Raw genomic sequence first — 18,953 nt, 5'->3', positions numbered from 1 at the left:
TGCGTTTGTGAAGACAAAGTCTTTTCCTGGGTAATAATGAAGGCTTCTGCTTTTCAGTCAATCTGGAATTCCCTTTGTCCGACATCGGCACCTGCTGTGTCTTCTCTCGGAGCGTCCCCAGAGAATAACGCTGGAAGCCCCCTGAGAGCCAACCCCGCTGTTGGCCGTGTCACGGCGTTGTGTTCGTGCCCTGCTGGGGAGCCAGGCGTTATCCCAAGGGGAGGAAGCTCTGAAAGTGAGGATTCAGTGAAGCCTCTACCCTGTGTTACGTTTACGGGGTAAAATGCTCAATTTCTCTGTATATGGACCTTTACAGCCCGCACCTCCAAATCCTATCTGTGTTCTGAAATTTGGGACCAGGACATCAACGTCCTGGGCTTGGTCCCGTCCCGAGGAGGCTGATTTTGCTTCACAAAGGCTTCACTGTAAATCTTTGGGACGCCCCTGGCGTGTTTTGAATCGGTGTATTTTTAAAAGCAGAAAACCACATGGAAAAACCGTGTTGTGATACATTGCGACCGCTTATTTTGGGGTGGATACGAAGACAGAAAAAGCGTGGGGCACGTGCACAAACAGCAGAATAAGATGAAATCTCTTAAGTTTTCCCACATGTTCATGCGTCGAAGTCTCCCTGAAATTTCCCTGGAATATGGGTGCAATAAGAATTGTTCTTATAATTAATTTCACGCTATTATCTTAATATCCCTTTTTCAAAACAGAATGAGAAATAGGAAGTGTCCTATTCTGAGAATTAAGCTAAACCCCCCCCACCTGTTATCGGAGGAGGTCTCATGTTTTCCCATTACTTGTTACTGTATATTGATGTCTTTTTTTTCTTTTTCCTTAAAAAAGACGTATCTGTTTCTTATCCATGCCTGTAATGTGATACCGGCCCAAAGTAGACCATAGTGCGACGCGGATGAAATGGTGTCTGTAGATGCTATTTACACATGGCCAAGTCGTGTCTGATCTAATCCAAAGAGTTTTCGGGGGGTCGGCGGGGGGAGCAGACTCCGGCCCCGAACGCAGGTGCCGGGTGTAAGGTCGATGGCCCCGCGCTGTCGGGGCTCGATCCGGCGGGACCCGGCACTGCCCCCAAACCGGCCGGTGGAGGATATTCGATAATTCGAGAGCATCAAGCCTAAATCTGGTTCCAGGCTGCTAGAGAAGATAGCTTGTGTGCGGTTACGGTGTTGAAAAAGGGATACCAGGGAAAAAAAGGGGATATAGGAAAAGAACCAGGGATGTAGGAAAAGAAAAAGGGGATATAGGGAAAATAACGGGGATATAGGGAAAATAACAGGGATATAGGAAAAAAATGGGGATATAAGAAAAAAGGGTATATAGAAAAAAACAGGAATATAGGAAAAGAAAAGGGGGATATAGGAAAAAAACAGGGATATAGGAAAAGAAAAAGGGGAAATAGGGAAAAAATGGAGATATAGGAAAAAAATGGAGATACAGGAAAAGGAAAGGGATATAGGAAAAGAAACAGGGATATAGGAGAAGAAAAGGGAGATACAGGAAAAAAGAAATGGCGATATAGAAAAAGAAAACGGGGATATAGGAAAAAAAAAGGGATAGAGGGAGGAAAGAAAGGGATAAAGCGGTCAGGAAAAGGGGATGTAGGAAAGCTGTCCCCAGCTGTGTTGTCGTTTGGTGCCCGAGCCTGAGGAACCCTCACCATCGCCGTGCGCCTGGGCTCGTCCATCCTCATCCTCCCCGGGACGGACGCTCGCCGAGGGGGCGGCAGCTTCAAGCAGGCAAAAAAAAGTGCCCAGCCGTCGCTGGGTGTCACAGGCAGAGAAAACACGGCCGCCCCTGGGCTTTCAGGCAGTAAAAGTTGGGGTCGGCCGTGGCAGCGCTGGGGGGGGGGTCAGCACTCCCGTTTTTCAGGATTTTGGCAGGAGAGTCCCTGCAGGCCGCGGGCGCTGGCGGGAGCAGGGTGAGCTGCTGTGCAGGTCGAGCGCAGTTCGTGCAGTGTGTGTATTTATCTGTATTCTTTCTCATAGGTACCTTTAACATTTGTCTGGCTTAAATTTAATGGGCGCCGCTGGGATCCTGCAGACAGTAAAGGGCGAGGGTAAGGTTTTTGTCATCGTTTGGGCTCTTCCTTCCGACAGCCCCCTTCTCCGTCTGTGTGTCTCTGCCTCTCTCTCACTTATCTTTCCCCTATGTCCTTTTCTTATGCCTTTCTCAACCGCATTATTTCCTTCCAGGTCGTTTCAGTCAAGTGAAGTAGGCAGCTGGTGTCATGTCTTCGGTATTTATTACGGGGGTGGTCCAGGCTGGCCGTCTGGGCTGGGCAATCAGTGCTAGGGGATTCGCTCTAACAGTCTGGAACCTTTTTTTTCCTTTTTTTTTTTTTTTCCTTTCTTTCTTTCTTTTTTTCTTTCTTTCTTTCTTTCTTTTTTTTTCTCTTTTTTTTTTTTTTTTTCTCTATTTTCTGTGTAGGTCTCTTTAGTCAGCCTTATAGCTAATGCCCTGGGCTACTCGGAACTAGGTGCCATAAAGTCCCTTAGGACACTAAGAGCTTTGAGGCCTTTAAGAGCGTTGTCCCGATTTGAGGGGATGAGGGTAAGATGCCATTAGCAGCTGATCCTTCTGCATGCCTGTGGAGCGGTTTTTTTTAAGCATGCTAGAACTGATCAAAACTGGTGGAAAGAGAATTCCAAAGAGAATCATGACGCAGCCGCTGACTCGATCACCTCTACCGTGGATGTCCCCGCACCCTGCCCACCGCCGCACCCTCCCCTCTTAAGAAAGGGAGACGCATTAAGCTGCCTCATTACATTAATTACTGGCCCAAACCACATGCCGTTTGTAGACGATGTTAACACTTGGCTGTTCTCATTTAGCCTGGCTTTATACCTCGAGCATCCGAGGGGGCTTCTCAGCTGTGACTCTTCTTATCTAGGGAGAATCACCAGGTGCAAAGAAGCAGAATTGGAACCACCGCAGTGTCTCCAGCCCCCCGAGGGGTTTGGCCGCTGGTGGAATTGGGCTGAAAGTCTCTTTCGGAGGGGTTTTTAAAAATGCAATCTGCCTGCGAGGGGGTGAAGGGATCTCTCAGGCCTTCAGGAAGGGACTGGCGGGGAGCTCAGCTGTTTGAAAAAAAGGCTTTGGTTTAATTCCTCTTGTTGCACCTTGTTGTTCTCGGTCCAGTCTGGTGGCGACTGGAAGCCTTGTCTGAGAGTGAAGCTTTTCCTTTCCACTCCCTCCCTTTTACCATGCTTTATGGTCCCCTGTCCTGTCACTGCGGAACCAGCAACGAAGCACAAGCAAAGCATTGAACTTAACAAGCTTTCCTCAAATTGTTAGAGGGCACCCCTGGCTTGGGGACTCGAAATTCCTGCAGTGTCTCGTTACTCGGCCACTAATATTCTATATGCCGGTGCTTTTTTTTCCATTTGGGATTGCAGTAGTCTTAGAAGAACACGCAAAAAAATTATGTGTTTCTCTTAAGTAGAGGGTATGTTGGGTTAATGGCTTTCCCAGTTGCTCTGAGAACAGTAATGTAGGTCTTCCGTGCTAAATCCCAGTTAGCTCACAACTAGAGATAGTATAGGAGATAAAACTAGGTATTTTTTAAAAAAAGGGAATGGAATAGCAGTCGCAGAGTTTTACTTCACTGTAGTGATTCCACTTGGATCCTTCTGATCTCCCTGGAATTTGCTGTGGAGTAACTGAGCACAAAGCCCAGCGCGAGAGAGGGAACGAAGGGATCAGGAACCCTCAGTTCCGTGGGGGGAAGTGATAGGAGGAAATGATACCGTAACAAATCCAAAGAGGGTTGTTTCTTCCCTAATATGTTACCCTGCTCTTATTTCTTTGTGTCGCTTTGCCTAATTCCGAACTTCATTCTATAATACAGGCACAAAGGATGAAAACAGGCACAAAGCTGGAGCTTTTGCGGGGCTGGGTTCAGGTCCCACCTAAGGGTACAATCACAAAGGAAAAAGCACTAACCCTGTAGATATTAACAGCTATTTTTAAGCCGTGCTGGAGAGAAGCTGTGATTTCTAATGCACAATCAGGAAATTCTCACGCTTAAAGCGGGGGATTTTCACCAGAGCTAAATTGGTAGGGATTTGTGACTGCAGCCTGTTAGTTACCTAAACCCAATTATTTTTCCTTTGTTTTGACTTGAAGACAAGTGTTGCTGCCCCATACAACCAGAACAATTCTGCTGAGCCAGAGAATAGAGATTTGAAATGCCTTTGCAAAGGAAACATAACATGCAGTTCTTTGCTTTTCTCTACTCCATAGTAATCTGCATTTTCAAGAGCTTGCTCTGCTCTTAAATGATTCAGGAAGTTTGACAGTGATGCTGTGAAACGTGCATGCGTTTTTGTCAGTCTGCACACAAAAGCCATGTTCCTTCTCTCGCGTCTTTTCGAATACCGTATAAAACGAACGTAGCGTTGGTGACCGTGCCTGAAGAGGGTGTGAGGCCTTTTTTTCGCTGCCCGTGATAAACTGGAATAAAGCAGCGTATTAATAACCGAAGGATCTGAAAGCAAAAAGGCGTGCTGGTGTCGGAGCATCCCACCTGGGGCACAGAGCCCATCTGGAGGACCTGTCTCTAATCTGTGTCTTTATCCCCCACTGGTGATGGATCCATGACGTCATTTTAGAGTTGTAATGCTCCTCACTGTCTAGATCACCGTTTTCTTCAATTTCCTTCCTGCAACGGAGGGCAGGAGCTCGCTGAGTGGCGTGGGGGTGGTGGCTGCATCCGGCAGACGGATGTTGTCGGAGGAGAGGGGACGCTCGGCGGTGGCCAGCACCAGTTGAGGAGTCCCCAGTCACTGTGTATTGAGGAGTCTTTCAAAACTAAGGCAAAGGGGTAAAAACAGTTTAGATCCTGTTCATCTATTAAAGGAATCTAAATTAGGAGATCATAATAAAAGATTTAATATCCTGCTGACCTAACTCTATTAAAAGCCTGAGAGCTTACAGCTTGTCATGTGTTGGCCAGGGATGCTAAGGGACATGGTGCTCCCGCACTCCGAAAGGCTAAAATTAGGAGATGGTGGAAGATACGAGCTCTGACAAAACTCATTATCGCTTCCTGCTGTGTTTGCTGCAGTTTGGAGGAAGGAACATGGCTTTTCTGTCTTCTTGAGCCTGCCTAGCTGCATGCTCAGCTGTCTGCCTGAGACAACATGATTGGCCTTGCTTGGTCACCGACATGATCTCGATGTTTCCAGCGACTCGCTGCTTAGTCGTAACAGAGCGACGCCGGGCTCGGTCCCGTCCCCCCCCCTACAGCGTCGGTGTCCCCCGGTTTGCTGGCGAGCTGGGTGGGAGCAGGAGGCGGCTTCCAAGTGACAACAGCCTTGTTTGCAAGTGGGGAATGGCCAGAAGGGCCACTGGCTGCTGAGACCCCTCAAATCCATCAGCAAAAGTGTCCTTGGACTTGGCTCTGAGAAAATTGTAGCTAGGAGCCGGTTTGTTACTAAGAAGAGAGTCTGAGCCTCACTCAGTGACGTCCCCCTCTCCCTTTTGGCGAATAAAATTATTTAAAATAATTGTTGTTTAACTAAAGACATAACAATCCAAAATCGAACCCAGCAAATCTAACGGCCTGGCCTGTTTTGTTTCAAAAACAGAGCTTCAGCGGGTGGCTTTTGAGCAGAATTATTTTACCGCTTGGAATAAGTTCACTGCCAACTTCTGCGTGGAGTCAACGCCACAGACGTGTCCGTGGCCTTACCTCCTATTCCCCCCTCAACACCAGCCGTATTGATGCTTGCTGTTTCCTGCCTCGTGTTTTATACTGAAACTTTTTCCCACCCCTTCCAACACAGGTGGTTGTCAACGCCTTGGTTGGCGCTATCCCTTCCATTATGAATGTGTTGTTGGTCTGCCTTATCTTCTGGCTGATTTTCAGCATTATGGGGGTTAACCTGTTTGCCGGGAAATATCATTACTGCTTTAATGAAACAGCTGAGGAGCGCTTTGAAATAGATATTGTTAACAACAAGACAGACTGCGAAGCGCTGATGCCACCCAACTCCACTGAGATTCGATGGAAGAACGTGAAAATTAACTTTGACAACGTTGGGGCAGGATATCTGGCTCTTCTGCAAGTTGTAAGTTTTGCTTTCACCATCTCCCCGGTAATGGTAGATACAAGCCGCTTCTCGTGCGCGTGGACTGCTTCCCCCTCCCCATGAGATACAGCATCCCGTTCATCCCACTGGGGTTCGGGTCTGGAATGAAATCGCCATTTTTTCTGTTAGCCCATTGCCTAATGTGGGCCTCCCAGCAGAGCGGGTGGCCCCAACTCTTGCTCTTCAAAGAGTCTCCCAAACCTTCGGTGAGACAACAGCAAACCTGGTTAGATTCATCTTGATTCATTTTGTTTGGATTAAATGAAAAGAGAAGTATTTAAGTAATATTGGCATTCAGCATACGGGGCGATCAAGAGTGGCAGGGAACCCTTGACCTACCTGGCACGAATCAGACTTGGCCTTTTGCTTTGGGTGAATTCTCTCTGAGAGAAGGTGTGTTTTCTTTGCTAGGCCACTTTCAAGGGCTGGATGGACATCATGTATGCCGCGGTGGACTCCAGAAAGGTAAAGTGCGTGACCACAGTCTCACCCCCCAATACTTCACTCTGCTATTTCGCTTTGGTGAAATCAAGATTGAAAGTTGTAGAACTAAGCTTACGTTATGTATTTAATGCTGTGATTGTTTCAGTTGCTCTGTTAGTGTGTTAAATTAAACGCCGCTCAAGAAAATTCCCAGGGTTCTCCTGGTTGCTTTAGGGGCAGGGAAGCTCCTGCTGGAGTAGAAATACAGGGAAGAAGGGAGTACAGTGAAGTGTGTTTCATCAGCAGAATAAATTATGGGGAGGAATTAGCTCGAAGGTGCTCCATGAGCCCTGCGTCTGCACGGGAGCCCAGGTGTCGGTTTAATCCAGTGTTGAGGTGTTGTCTGGGTTGGAGCTCTTTCTCCAGGCACTCTTCCTGTTCTCGCATGCTGGACTCATGCAAATGCCATTACTTCCTTTTTGCTTTCTAATTTTTTTTTCCTTCTCGTCTCTCGGGTTTTATAACAAAGATTTTTAAATGAATTTTCTTGTCCTATGCCTAGCGCAGGGTTGGAAACAAGTAGCGTGACCGTGTCAGGACAGTGTGAAAAATGATCTTCTCTTTGTGATCAGCTGATGGTCTTACATGTCCCTCTTCAGAAGAAAGACTGATGTCTTCATTTGGACAGTGCTTGCCACTAAAATGATCGTTTCCTTTGTGATTTGCGAATTACCTATTTATTTTATGGGCACTAGCCTCATTTAGTTACAGTGAAAGTCAGTTTAAACTGTAGCACGTTTTATTTCTGAAAATTAGATCACCATCCTCCTGGTATATACGTACGATATACGTTTGCTTTGCTTTGAACAGTGTGAGAACACAGTTTTCCGTGTATAACTCCAGCTCTATAAAGCATGACTGTCTGCTTACATGGGAATACTTGAAACATGCCCAATCTCATTTTGGCTGTATTTGTACGATGTCTTTGAAATGCCATTTGTGTCTCTTATCTCCCATTCAGCAAGAAGAGCAACCCAAGTACGAGGACAACATTTACATGTACATATATTTTGTTATCTTCATTATCTTCGGCTCCTTTTTCACCCTGAACTTGTTCATTGGTGTCATCATTGACAACTTCAATCAACAAAAGAAAAAGATAAGTGCTCTGTGTTTGCTCATTAGTCGGGGAGCTGTCGGAGGAACGTTGAGTCTTCAGGATGATGGGGTTTTCCTGCAAAATACAGGCCAAGGACCTTCAGGCTGGGGCAGGAGCCTCCCCCTTGGAGCCGTGGGCTGCGGGACCACTGTGACTCCCTGCCCAGCCCCACTGCGCCGGGCGCGAGAGGCTCAGGGAGTCCAAGAGGCAGCCCCAAGCTTTGTGTAAAGCTCTAGCCAGATGAGACATTCTCCCTAGACTACATTTTCGTGCATTTCTGGTTGGGTTTTTTTTTGCCTTGACTAAAATGTACAGATTGGAAGTAAGATGTCTTCCTTGCCCACCCCCCCCCTCTGATACGCTGCTTTTCTTCTCTGTAAGTGAAGCCGAGGATTTGCACGTATTCCTGCTAAATGGCCCGGCACCTCTGCTGCCTGTTTGTCACTAATGAGCTAGAGGGGATGGGGAAGGAGGCAGCGTGGTAAAACAGGTTATTCATAGGAAAAAAACTGTTTTCTTTGAAGAAATATCAGTACGGCTTGGGTATTAGTGTAAGTTATTTCTGTCTAAAATAGCTGCCACCAACTACCCATATGGCAGGTATCCTCATGACTTAGCTAGGATGTTATTCCTTTCCCTTCTGGGGTAGGAGCTGATTGTAACCAGTTTTCCTTTTGCCCCTTTACTTTGGAGGTCAAGATATTTTCATGACAGAAGAACAAAAGAAGTACTATAATGCCATGAAAAAACTGGGTTCAAAGAAACCTCAGAAACCTATTCCCCGACCTCTGGTGAGTATGTTATAAAGGGAACTGAAGGGAAAAACCTGCAGAGTAGACTTTCAAAGGAGCTTCAGCTCCAAAAGCATCCTTTGTTCTACTTCATGCCGGACTCCACATCCCCATGTTTTTGTCATTGTAATTCAGGTATGACCTGAGAAAGGTTAAAATGCTACGGCTGCGGTTGATGTTAATCAGTTGGCTCACTTGAATCGACAAAACAAGCTGAAAGCCCTCTCTGGCTGAGAGGCTCTAGATGGAGAGTAGGAGGGCTCCTGGCATTAGCGAGCGGGGTCCTGGACACCCAGGCAGCCGTTTGGGTTACGTTCATCGAGACCTAAGCACGTTTCCCTGCTTTCAGAAAGGCTTTGTGCGTGACATTAGGCGAGTCCCTTAGATGCTGCAGTGGATAAGGCATCCTGCTGCTGGGACTAGACTGCTGCTGGGACGCAAGGGAGGTGGTTGGAGTCTAGTTCAGGTACTCTGCAGGTACTACTGCAAGGTAGACCTGTCTGCCTTCTCCAGTTGTGAATGGAAGGGCATCACCCTGCCTTTGGTCTCAACAAAGAGGAAGATATGCTGGTAACAGGGCTGCGGTAGCATGTTTGGGGTGTAAATAATAGCATTTTCCTGTCTTTCCCACAAACAGATTGAATCGTGGCTAGAGCTTGCCTTGAAAACTTCATAAAATACTGAAAAAACAATGTCCCCATGCCTGTTTCCACCAACAGTGAAATAATTTGTTGACTAGTGGTAGATTCTTGTTGACTAATGGTCTGAAGTTGCGGCAGGGGAGGTTTAGATTAGATATTAGGAAGAATTACTTTCCTGCAAGAGTGGTCAGGCACTGGGACAGCCTGCCCAGGGAGGGGTTTGAGTCACCATCCCTCGAGGTGTTTAAGAAACATCTAGATGTGGCACTTGAAGGCATGCTCTAGTGGCAGAGAGTGTAGGTTGTTTGGTTGGACTCGATGATCTCAAAGGTCCTTTCCAACCATGAAGATTCTATGATTCTATGATTCTTGTTCAGACTTCATTGGTTCATTGTCTCTCTCCTGTTGCACAGAACCGCATCCAAGGAGCTGTCTTTGACTTTGTTACTCAGCAAGCATTTGATATAGTCATCATGATGCTCATTTGCCTCAACATGGTGACCATGATGGTGGAGACGGACACACAAAGCAAGCAGATGGAGGACATCCTTTACTGGATCAACCTGGTGTTTGTCATCTTCTTCACCTGTGAGTGTGTGCTGAAGATGTTCGCCTTGCGGCACTATTATTTCACCATCGGGTGGAACATTTTTGACTTCGTGGTTGTGATTCTGTCCATCGTGGGTAAGTGCAACACCAATTAGATAGAGGTCTGTGAGCGCTAGGCTGTCTTGGTGTTTGCAGAGTAGAGCACGTTCTTGTCTTTGAAGAGGTGCCAGCACTTGGAGGTTCTCTTTTTAGCCTTGTGAAGAGACTGTGGCAGAATTTGGCAGCTTGAAGTCCTGACTAATGCGCCCTCCTCCCTCTGTTCTGGCATTCATTTCCAGTTGTATGGAGTAAAACACTTGACAATTAACTCTCCCTGTCTTTAAAAACAGTTTTACTCACCTCATCCGAATGTTATAATGCTTATTAAGCACTGAAAATAGCATTGCAGTGCTTCCTACATCAGCATGTGATTTGCACTCTTCAGTTTGGTTGAATGTTGAATCAACCAGTTTCCTCCAACAGGGTTTTGGTTTTTAGTGGCTGATCTGTAAAACACGCATAACCTCACAAGTACAACAGGGTAACTCAAAAAGCTTGGCTGCACCCAGCTCTGCCCAGGTGGACTGACAAACCACCAGTATTTAGTGTCCTGCGGTCTGAAACTCAGAACCAGGCTTGTCTACTGCTTGACATAAGGTTTATCTTGCATATTTTTAGCGCCTTCAAAGTAGAGTCCATGGCCTGACTCCCGTGTCAGAGTTAGGCACCAAGAGCTAGATGCCTCCAAGAAACAACTCGTCCATCCTTATCCAGGTGGAACGAATCTCTCCATTTCGGAGATCTGCTTAGGGAGCCAGAGCAGCTGGCCGAGACTTAGCTGCCTGAAGGTGAGGCCACTTAATCGCAGACCCCCTTTGAAAATCTGACCAAGGTGTTCTGCGTGCCCAATGCCTTGACTAGGTTGAGAAGCAGCAGCAGACTGCTCATCTGCATTGTCACACTTGTCCCTTCTCTTCTTCTTTAGGAATGTTCCTGGCTGAAATCATTGAGAAGTATTTTGTGTCACCCACTCTATTCCGAGTCATCCGACTGGCTCGCATTGGACGTATCCTGCGTTTGATCAAAGGAGCCAAAGGGATCCGCACTTTGCTTTTTGCCTTAATGATGTCCTTGCCTGCCTTGTTCAACATTGGCCTCTTGCTGTTCTTGGTCATGTTCATCTTCTCCATCTTTGGCATGTCAAACTTTGCCTACGTCAAGCATGAGGCTGGCATAGACGATATGTTCAACTTTGAGACCTTTGGCAACAGCATGATCTGCTTGTTCCAGATCACCACATCAGCTGGCTGGGATGGGCTCCTGCTGCCAATCCTAAACCGGCCTCCAGACTGCGACCTGGACAAGGAGCATCCTGGGAGTGGTTTTAAGGGGGATTGTGGGAACCCCTCAGTGGGGATATTTTTCTTTGTGAGTTATATCATCATCTCCTTCCTGATCGTGGTCAACATGTACATTGCCATCATCCTGGAGAACTTCAGCGTGGCGACAGAGGAGAGCGCAGATCCACTAAGTGAGGACGACTTTGAGACCTTCTACGAGATCTGGGAAAAGTTCGACCCTGACGCCACCCAGTTCATAGAGTACAGCAAGCTCGCAGACTTTGCTGATGCTCTGGAACATCCTCTCCGCGTCCCCAAACCCAACACCATCGAACTCATCGCCATGGACCTGCCTATGGTAAGTGGAGACAGGATCCACTGTTTAGACATCCTGTTTGCCTTCACCAAACGCGTCCTGGGGGACAGTGGAGAGCTGGATATCCTGAGACAGCAGATGGAGGAAAGATTCGTGGCGTCCAACCCTTCCAAAGTGTCTTATGAGCCTATCACAACGACGCTCCGGCGTAAGCAGGAAGAAGTTTCGGCGGTGGTCATCCAGAGGGCTTACAGGGCTCGTTTAGCACGACGGGGCTTTATTAGCCGAAGGCCTGTCTCCACAAAACTGGAAAATGGAGGAACGAACAGGGAGAAAAAGGAAGGCACCCCATCTACCGCGTCCCTCCCCTCGTACGACAGCGTCACCAAGCCCGAGAAGGAGAAACAGCAACGGGCGGAGGAAGGAAGACGAGAAAGAGCGAAAAGACAAAAAGACGTCAGGGAATCCAAGTGTTGAGACAAAATAATAAATTGTACAAATTAAAATATTTGCAAGCGAAAAGATTGTTTACAAACTTCCTGAAATATATCAATACAGAACAGCTGTGGAGACACTTACCTGAAGATCTTATACCAAACATAGTCTGCTTACTGTGTGACAGCGTTGCATCTAAAGCAGTGACCTACCACCTGTTTAAAGGACCCTTGTAAACAAACATTTAAACACAAAAAAGGAAAAAAAATGGATTTTCTATTGTTTGGGCAGGTGGATACTGCATGTTCCACATCAGTCAATGCAACTTAGGACAAACAAGCGAAATAAAACACACACACACACACACACACACACTGAAACAAAACCCGCTGCTGGGATTCATATATTTTCCAAAGCAGCCAAAAATGGATTTTATTTTCCCATTTTGTTGATTATTATCGAAAGAAAACCCAGAAGTCACAGTCTTAAAGGGTTTGTTCATGCAAAACTAGATTTGCATTTAGTTAAGCAGCAAAAAAAAAAAAAAAAAAAAGAAAAAACAGAAAAAAGTTAAAATAAGTAAAAAAAAAAAAAAAAGAGAAAAGGAAACAAACCACCCATTTAGCCCATGCCATTTAATTGTCATAGTTTATTTGGTATTTATTATCTGCATTCTACTTTCTACATGGGCTTTACTTGGTTTGGGAGATGGGGTAATCGGGTACCTTCAGCCTGGAGGCAGCTCGGGCTGATTCCCCCCCAAAAAAAAAAAAAGTGCTTGTTCAATGCATAGAAGCGACTTGCATGATGGCATGCCGTGACCAGGGACCATGCATGAGGAACCATTAGACCACAAGACACTCAGTAATCTGTCCACAGCAGTGTGTTTAAGCCATAAATTCCAGGCACTCCACTGACTACCGTACACTGTATTTGGAGATAAACTTTCACACTAACTGGCCCCTCTGCCCGTCCTTCCCGATCGGTCCTAGACCCGCCAGTAGGAGGAAAAAAAAAAAAAAAACAAACAAAAAGGAACCAACAAAAAGAAACGAGCGGAGGAAATACTTGTGTGTGTATGTTTAACGACTTGTCTTTTTTTTTCCGTACAGCCATCTTTTTGCACACTGAAATATGACAAAACTAAATGCTGCTCTGGACCTCGTCCGAGGGGAGGTGATAAAAACTGAGAATGGCTTGTTATACTCTTGTCACTGTAAAACCAAAATCTAGGGCTTAAATACCAGTCAGTAAGTTCATTTGTATCCTGCAATATTTATCATTAATACCAATCGTTATTCAGCCTCCATCCTGCAGCGTAGACACTCTTTTTCTTTTTCTTTTTTTTCTTTTTTTTCGGTTAGAGATAAGTGCTGTGAAAAATCAGTGTGTTATCTCTACCGGAGACACGGGGAGCGTCCCCGAGGCCGTCACGCTGGGGGCCGGGGCCGTGCCCTGGCCCGGGGGGTGGCTGCGGGACCCCCGGCTCTCCGGGCCCTGCGGCAGCACTGGGGGTGGCCGCTGTGTGGGGACTGGTGGCCGGGAGGGTTCTGAGCAAGGAGCGGCCCCATCCCGGGCTCCGGAGCCTTCTCCGTCTCCCCAGGCACCTCCATGGGGGGGGCCGCACTGGCCCCCCGGGGCGGGTGGGGGCCGGAGCTGCCCTTTCCCAGCCCCGCTGCGGCGGTGGCTGACATGGCGCCCGGGCCCAACCTCGCTGTTCCTCAGCGCCCAGGCCCGGCCCTCCCCACGTCCTGCTCCGTGCTGTCCTTGTCACCAAGCCGGCCTCGGCCGCCGCTCTGGCTGGCAGGTTTTTTCCCGTTGGGGCCAGGGGCGTCTGCGCGGGGGGCGGCAGCGCCGCAGCGCGGGCGCTCGCCCGGGGATGGAGAGTGAGGGGTCGGTGTCAGCCGATTCCCCGGAATGGCGGGGCAAAAACCCAAGAGGACGGAAGTGGATGGCAGGAGGGACCTCAGTTGGCATCATCTCACAAGCCGGAAAATGACAGGAGTCACTTAAAAACCCCTAAACCCAGCAGGAAGCCGCCCAGCAGCCGCCGGGGCCGGCGCCCTCGCCATCGCCAGCTCGGCGGAGCCGTCCTGCACCCAGCAACGCGGCCAGGAACCTTTTGTACCCTGTCAGCTCTTGCCCCAGTCGCTCCTAGGATGTGATGTATCATAACAAAGAAAAACTACATACATATGTACAGGCTACGTTGTAAACAGCACAAAAGAGAAAAAAAAAATAGCTGAAAAGTGTGGTTGAACTTTTTAAGAGAATATTATAAATACTGTAATATATCATTTTATTTTATCGGCATGCCTTTTTGTAAATACAAAGAACTACAAAAATAATAGAATGGCTTCTGGCTTATGCCATTGTCCATGTTTATTTTTATTTTTTTAATATTCTTCTGTTTTCCTTAGACTTTAGATAGCCAGGAAACGTCCCCCAAAGAAAAAAAAAATAAAAGACAAACCAACCCCTACCCTCCTCCCCCCCAAAAAAAACTAGATTTTAAAAAAAAAAGCTTTATTGCAATTGATCTTTGCCACAGCAAAAGTATATCTATCTTTGGGTTCCAATGTGCAATAAGTTGACCACTTCTATGCAAGATTTGGCTAAACTTCATAATTGTTCTTAAGCTGGGCTATTGGCTCGTAGGTGAAGCTTGGTACGTTTAGCGGTCGTGCTGGCCATTTCATTAAGCTACTCAATTACTTTAAAATAAAAAGTCCCTTCAAACTATGTCTATGTATTCATTTTTTTACCATCAGATCTGTATTAAATGCGAGAGGCCAGCGGTGCTGAGACTGAACGGGAGCGGAGCGGTTCTTCAGCTGTTGGTGGGCCGCCATCAGTCCTTCCGCTTCAAGAAAAACTTCCTGGGGGGTTTTTTGGGGGTGGTTTTTCTCCCCGAGCTCCCTCCCTCGGGCAGAGGTTTCCTCCGGCCGTGGCTCCAGGTGCTGCCAGCGCCAGGTTCCTGCACGTCGGCGCCGGGGGAGGCCAAGAGCAGGGAGGAGACGTTGGCCAAAGAGCGTTGGGGTCGTCGGCGTCATTCGCCAACCCCTGAATTCAGGTGCCTACAGGGGATTTATGTTCAGGATGGTGGAAATAAAGCAAGGGGGGGTGGTGTCAATTAAAAAGTCGTAGCCAAACATCAAGACGACAACTCTTCCCTCCTCCACTTACAAAGTCCTCCCTTTTGGGTTAATTTGTGGCTGTTCTTCAAAGAGCAGAGGGGAAGGGCGATCAAGAAATACCAATTCAAGCTGCTTTACTCACTTTTCCTGTTCACCTTTTCTTAAAATATAGAAGCCAATGTTGAACGAAACAAATTAAAATAAAACCATGATGTTACATAGAGGCCACACCTGAGTTTGAATTATTTAATTTTACGCCGCAAAAAAAAAAAATAATTAAAATGTTAAAGCTGTAAAAGATCAATAGTGAAGATTAGTGTATTAGAAATTGCATGGTGGCTCATAACGATCTTACCCAACATGATTAACAATTGCGTTACTATAAGCCAAAAGAACTGAAAATAAATGTTACCCTTTTCACTGAACAAGGTAAGGTTGTCTCGGTGTCCCGGTTATTTGTCTGCATCCTCCTTCCCCTCCAGACCCCCCCATATGTCCTCCAGGCTTTTTTACCCAAAGCCTGCGGAAGGGAGCGGACAAGTTGCTGTTGGAGGGGTTTGGGGGGGTGACTCGGTGCGGGGTCTCGGTGGGTGCCGGGGACACGGCTCGGTCTCCCTGTCCTGGCACCAGCTCCGTGTTTCCGTCTCGGAGATGGGTGCCCTTGGCCCAGAGATGACCCTGACGTCCCTTGCCCTCCGTGTAGGGGACAGCCCTGCCGCCGCCACCCACCTTGGACCAGCCCCGGCAGGGGAGGGCCTGGCTGTGCCGCGTCTGACCCTGCAGCCCCCTCACCTGCAGTAACAGTCACTTACGGACGAGCCCAGGCGGGTGTAGAGTGGCCAGCGAGCTCTTGGCCATGGACAGTGCTGGGGGACCTCCCGCTGCAACCCCGGGTCGGGCACGTCGCTGCGGGACCCCCATGTCACCTCCCTCTTCTTCAGGACCAGCAGGGTCCCCGTGCAGTGACGTGGACCCGTCGGTGGGGACCCTGCCCACAGCCGGGGCACGAGCCCACGTGCTCCCAGTGCCTGGGGTCCTGGGCTCAGTGGTGCTGGAGGGTCTAATAGTGGGGTGCAGCCAGCAGCAAGTGACCCCTCCACCTGCCCCCCACTCTCGGCCCATCGTCCCTCCAGCTTCGGACCCGCAGGGCCGGGCTCTGGCACCGGCTCTGCCTCCTTGGAGGGCAGGATTTAGCCCAAAGCCAGTCAAATGGCTGAGGGTTGCGCCTCGATGTTATTTTTGCTGTCAGAGTTTTGGTCCAATTATTCAAGAAATGTGAATTTTGCCGCTCAGTTAAGGCCAGACAGCCGAGGAGTGCGGGACACGGCGTATGGTTGTGCCGTCCTGCACATCGCCGGGGCAATGTGCCACACCGAGACAGCAACGCCGGTGTGATTTAATTTTATTCTTTTTTTAAACAAGTAAAATTAAAACATCATTTCCCCGTTGCCAGTTTGCTGTGTGCTGTAACATCAGAGGCGCGCGTGAGGGCGTCTCCTGCAGCAAGCGCAGCTCGGCTCCTGCTCCCGGCTCCTGCCCCAGTCGTACCCGCTGGTAAACTGGGCGTCTCATTCCCTCCCGCAGAGGGGTCTGTGAGGCGGAATCAGCAACCGAGAATCCCAGGCACCGCGGGGGGGAGTGACAAAAACGCTGCTACAAATGTCCCAAACCGGCCCGGCTCCATCCGATCGCGTCCCCACCGGCGGGCTGAGCTGTTTTTTGCCTTGGCATCACCTCCTCATGACGCTGGGTTTTCCCCTGTGCTGCCCTTGCTCCCCACTTTTATTGTTTACTGATTACTGTTTATTTATTATTTAGTTTTTATTCATGGAGCTGTTGGAGCGGGGCCAGAGGAGGCCCTGGAGATGCTGGGAGGGCTGGAGCCCCTCTGCTGTGGGGACAGGCTGAGAGAGCTGGGGGGGTTCAGCCTGGAGAAGAGAAGGCTCCGCGGAGACCTTCCAGCCCCTTCCAGTCCCTCAAGGGGCTCCAGGAAAGCTGGGGAGGGACTCTGGAGCAGGGAGGGGAGCCATGGGACGAGGGGGAAGGGTTTTACACTGCAAGAGGGAGATTTAGGTGAGATCTGGGGAAGAAATTCTTGGCTGTGAGGGGGGTGAGCCCCTGGCCCAGGTTGCCCAGAGAAGCTGTGGCTGCCCCATCCCTGGAGGGGTTCAAGGCCAGGTTGGACGGGGCTTGGAGCAACCTGGGCTGGGGGAGGTGTCCCTGCCCGGGGCAGGGGGTGGCACTGGGTGGGCTTTAATGTCCCTTCCCACCCAAACCATTCTGTGATTCTGTGATTCTCTGGTCTGTGTCACACAAAGGCGGGAGGGGGTCGAGGCTGACAGGGAGAGGGAGGGAGGAGGAACGCGGTCGAACAGTGGGCTGGGGCTTTGATGGCGGAATTTCATACAGGGTGTTCCTTCGTACTGTACGTCTTCTTACTTTGGAATTTGCAATCACAGGGTACATCCACCTTGTTTGAATGGCTTCTCCTGCCTGCCCTGTCATTCCGGCCCCCTTGCGCAGCAGCACCCATCGGCACTGTGTCTCCCAGGGTCCATCATCCCCAGCCCATTGTCACCGCTGCTGGAGCAGAAACTGGCAGCGGGGGACAGGACTTTGCAAAGTCGGGCTGACCTGAAATGTGGTCCAGTCCCTGCCCCAGAGGAGCAGCCGGGCTCCCCATCCCAGGGGAGAAAAGTCACATCAGTGAAACCCGCAGGGTCCCAACGCCAAGCTCGCCCCAGCCTGAGCAGCGTGTGTTCAGGCCGGTCATGCTTTCGGGAGGCCAAGTGCTCAGCTCCATGAGGGGATGTGTTCTGCCACAACCGCTCCCTTCCATTAACCTACCCCTGCAAACACCGCTCCAGGGGGACCTGCAACCCCTGAGCAGCCTCTTCAGCTCTCAGGCCCCAGCCCTCCTTCCGCTCCAGAGTGAACGCTGCTGTCCCTCTTGGCTCTAATGCCATCAGACATGCAGCATCCTCCAAGCGCCAATCCCGCCAGCACCGAGCAGCTCGTGGGCTCCCTGCGGCCGAGGCAGACGTGCCGCGGGGCCGGAGGACGGTGCGGCAGATGGTGAAGCAGCTTTTCCCCCCAGGAGCTGTGGTTCCTGCGCCGGGGCGGCCGCTGAGCCCTGACCTTCACTGACAGGCCGGAGCCGCCCCGCGAGGAGCATCACTGCGCCAGAAACCAGCTTCACCAGTACTTCGGGAAAGATCCCACTAAGGGAAGCGGGCACCATTTCATTTAGAAAAAAAATAATTATTAGATAAATAGTTCACCCTTTTGGTGATGGCTGGTGGTGCTCAGCACTCATCTGTCCTCAGCAGTAGGGTTGGAAGGGTGTGACCCATAGCAGCACAAACGGTGTGCAGTATTTTTTAATTGCAATCAGGTGTAAGCTAATTCCTTACGTTTCTTTGGATCCATGAATATTTGAAGGCCCAGCTAAACAAAATATTTGACCTTGGAGTACGCTCAGTCTGTGCTTGGCTGGGCCAGGTAATAAAATGCTGTTATTCCTTGATGATGAAAGTGTTTAGCTAACATTCATATCAGGACATTCTCATATCAGGAGAAATCAGTTACGAAGTTGCATCATCGCTGATGCAGTTCTGTCACCTATGTGCGTGTCTTCTCTGGTTCCCAGGCTCCATCAAGGCTGGAAAACTTGGGAGTCTTACAGGGTTTTGCGTCCATGTGTGTCCACCAAGGCAATGATGAGCGTGTGAAGATGTGAGACCTAGACGTGGTCTATTTCCAGCCTCCTCCTGGTTTTCTCTGATGGAAAAACTCTGAAGGGACAGCTTGGAGGGTTCTGGCACTGGAACCCCGGGCAGGCAGCATGCTTCGATCCAGGGGGACAAATAAACACAGCCTGAGGGGATGCGAGTCACAGAATCACAGAACGGTTTGGGTGGGAAAGGACATTAAAGCTCATCTCATTCCACCCCCTGCCCTGGGCAGGGACACCTCCCCCAGCCCAGGTGGCTCCAAACCCCGTC

At 49.2% G+C, this 18,953-nt stretch overlaps 1 protein-coding gene across 6 annotated transcripts in view; it reads left to right on the top strand.

Annotated features, from left to right (window-relative positions):
• The window catches only part of SCN8A (sodium voltage-gated channel alpha subunit 8), a 61,169-nt gene extending 46,615 nt beyond the window's left edge, over positions 1 to 14,554 (top strand). For 4 of the 6 annotated variants that reach the window (XM_074565161.1, XM_074565162.1, XM_074565166.1 and 1 more), the window contains 7 exons: positions 2,455 to 2,577; positions 5,814 to 6,098; positions 6,531 to 6,584; positions 7,564 to 7,701; positions 8,388 to 8,492; positions 9,547 to 9,817; positions 10,707 to 14,554. In XM_074565161.1, coding sequence (XP_074421262.1) covers positions 2,455 to 2,577; positions 5,814 to 6,098; positions 6,531 to 6,584; positions 7,564 to 7,701; positions 8,388 to 8,492; positions 9,547 to 9,817; positions 10,707 to 11,854 — 2,124 coding nt within the window. In that variant the 3' untranslated portion in view covers positions 11,855 to 14,554. The remainder of the gene's footprint in view (positions 1 to 2,454; positions 2,578 to 5,813; positions 6,099 to 6,530; positions 6,585 to 7,563; positions 7,702 to 8,387; positions 8,493 to 9,546; positions 9,818 to 10,706) is intronic. The other 2 variants (XM_074565163.1, XM_074565164.1) reach the window with 1 other exon arrangement.
• The last annotated feature ends 4,399 nt before the right edge of the window (positions 14,555 to 18,953 follow it).

This window comes from Larus michahellis, chromosome 22 (genome assembly GCF_964199755.1).
Source record: "Larus michahellis chromosome 22, bLarMic1.1, whole genome shotgun sequence".
Classification (NCBI taxonomy): domain Eukaryota; kingdom Metazoa; phylum Chordata; class Aves; order Charadriiformes; family Laridae; genus Larus; species Larus michahellis.
This window is presented reverse-complemented; position numbering and strand designations above follow the sequence as displayed.